The 1,169-nt window shown below is 30.5% G+C and overlaps 1 protein-coding gene across 1 annotated transcript in view; it reads right to left on the reverse strand.

Moving 5' to 3' along the window:
- Positions 1 to 510: 510 nt before the first annotated feature.
- The window catches only part of LOC109588542 (uncharacterized), a 3,143-nt gene continuing 2,484 nt past the window's right edge, over positions 511 to 1,169 (reverse strand). The window contains exons 3-5 of the mRNA XM_020004691.1: positions 1,002 to 1,118; positions 889 to 954; positions 511 to 833 (exon numbers count right to left, since the gene is read on the reverse strand). Coding sequence (XP_019860250.1) covers positions 511 to 833; positions 889 to 954; positions 1,002 to 1,118 — 506 coding nt within the window. The remainder of the gene's footprint in view (positions 834 to 888; positions 955 to 1,001; positions 1,119 to 1,169) is intronic.

Below are 1,169 nucleotides of genomic sequence, written 5' to 3' on the forward strand. Positions count from 1 at the left end.
ATCGGAGGGTAAGGTGGGACGGAGGAGAGCCTCGAGACAGCTTTCTAATAATATTGAGGACAGAGGGTTGAGTAAGTCAATCGATACACTGTGATGGTGTAAGACTTTGAATGGATTATTATAATGTACTTGTTGTTTATGGCATTGGGTTTTTATTTTTATTATTTTTGTTTTTTATCACACTCATTGTTATTTTTTAATTATATTAAATTATTATTATTATTTATATATGATGGCATACACAATTTGTTTTTATTAATTATTGTTATTGTTGTTTTGTATTGTGACTACATTATAGTGTCATTTTTAACTGCATCTTTTGTGTGTTTGCAATTTTTTTATTTAAATTTTAAAGTTGATAATTATAACCACACACACAAAAAATATAATGGTGAATGGCAATAGTTTCATGATCAATTCAGTACATGCAATGCTGTATTATAACCAGTTTATAAAATTAATAACAATACAATGTATAAATCAACAAAAATTAAAATAAGAATAAAACTTCTATATTGATTTATATTTATTCATTAGTTTATCAGCTAGTCCAATAGTTCTTCTGGTGTCTTCCTCTCTGAGTATATCTAAGAATATACCAAATACTTCTCCATCCATGCTAATGGAGCTTGAAATGATGTGGAGCAATTCATCCATTCTTTCACCAGCAGTTTGTTTAGTGTAGCCATCAGTTATTCCTCTCTTCTCTCTTGCATTGATAATCTTATGTTCCAACAACTTATCAACCAAGAAGTGAATATTAATTCCACAATTCTTTATCATTGCAATACATTCTGTCATTACTCTATGAGCAATATCAGATCTAAATGTACCTATTAATGATACAAATTCAGTGATTAGTGTGTTATTATGTTAACATCAACTTACTAGCTTTGGGTACTGACGTTGATTCATGTACTAAATCAGAGGTAGAGGAGGAGGTGGTAGTAGGATCTGATTAATATTAAATAAATAAACAATTGAAATGATTTATCTATTACTCGTTAATGAAGGAGCAGTTCTCAGTGATCGGTGAATGAATAATGTCTTAGGATCAGCCACTCCATCCAGTGGTATAGAATAGTGCAATGATGGTACAGCACCAGGTGACCCATATACTGATATTAAACAAGTGGAAGGAAGAGGATAATTAGCTTCACCAAACTTAT

The sequence above is a fragment of the Amphimedon queenslandica genome, unplaced genomic scaffold (assembly GCF_000090795.2).
Source record: "Amphimedon queenslandica unplaced genomic scaffold, v1.1 AMPQUscaffold_12031, whole genome shotgun sequence".
Classification (NCBI taxonomy): domain Eukaryota; kingdom Metazoa; phylum Porifera; class Demospongiae; order Haplosclerida; family Niphatidae; genus Amphimedon; species Amphimedon queenslandica.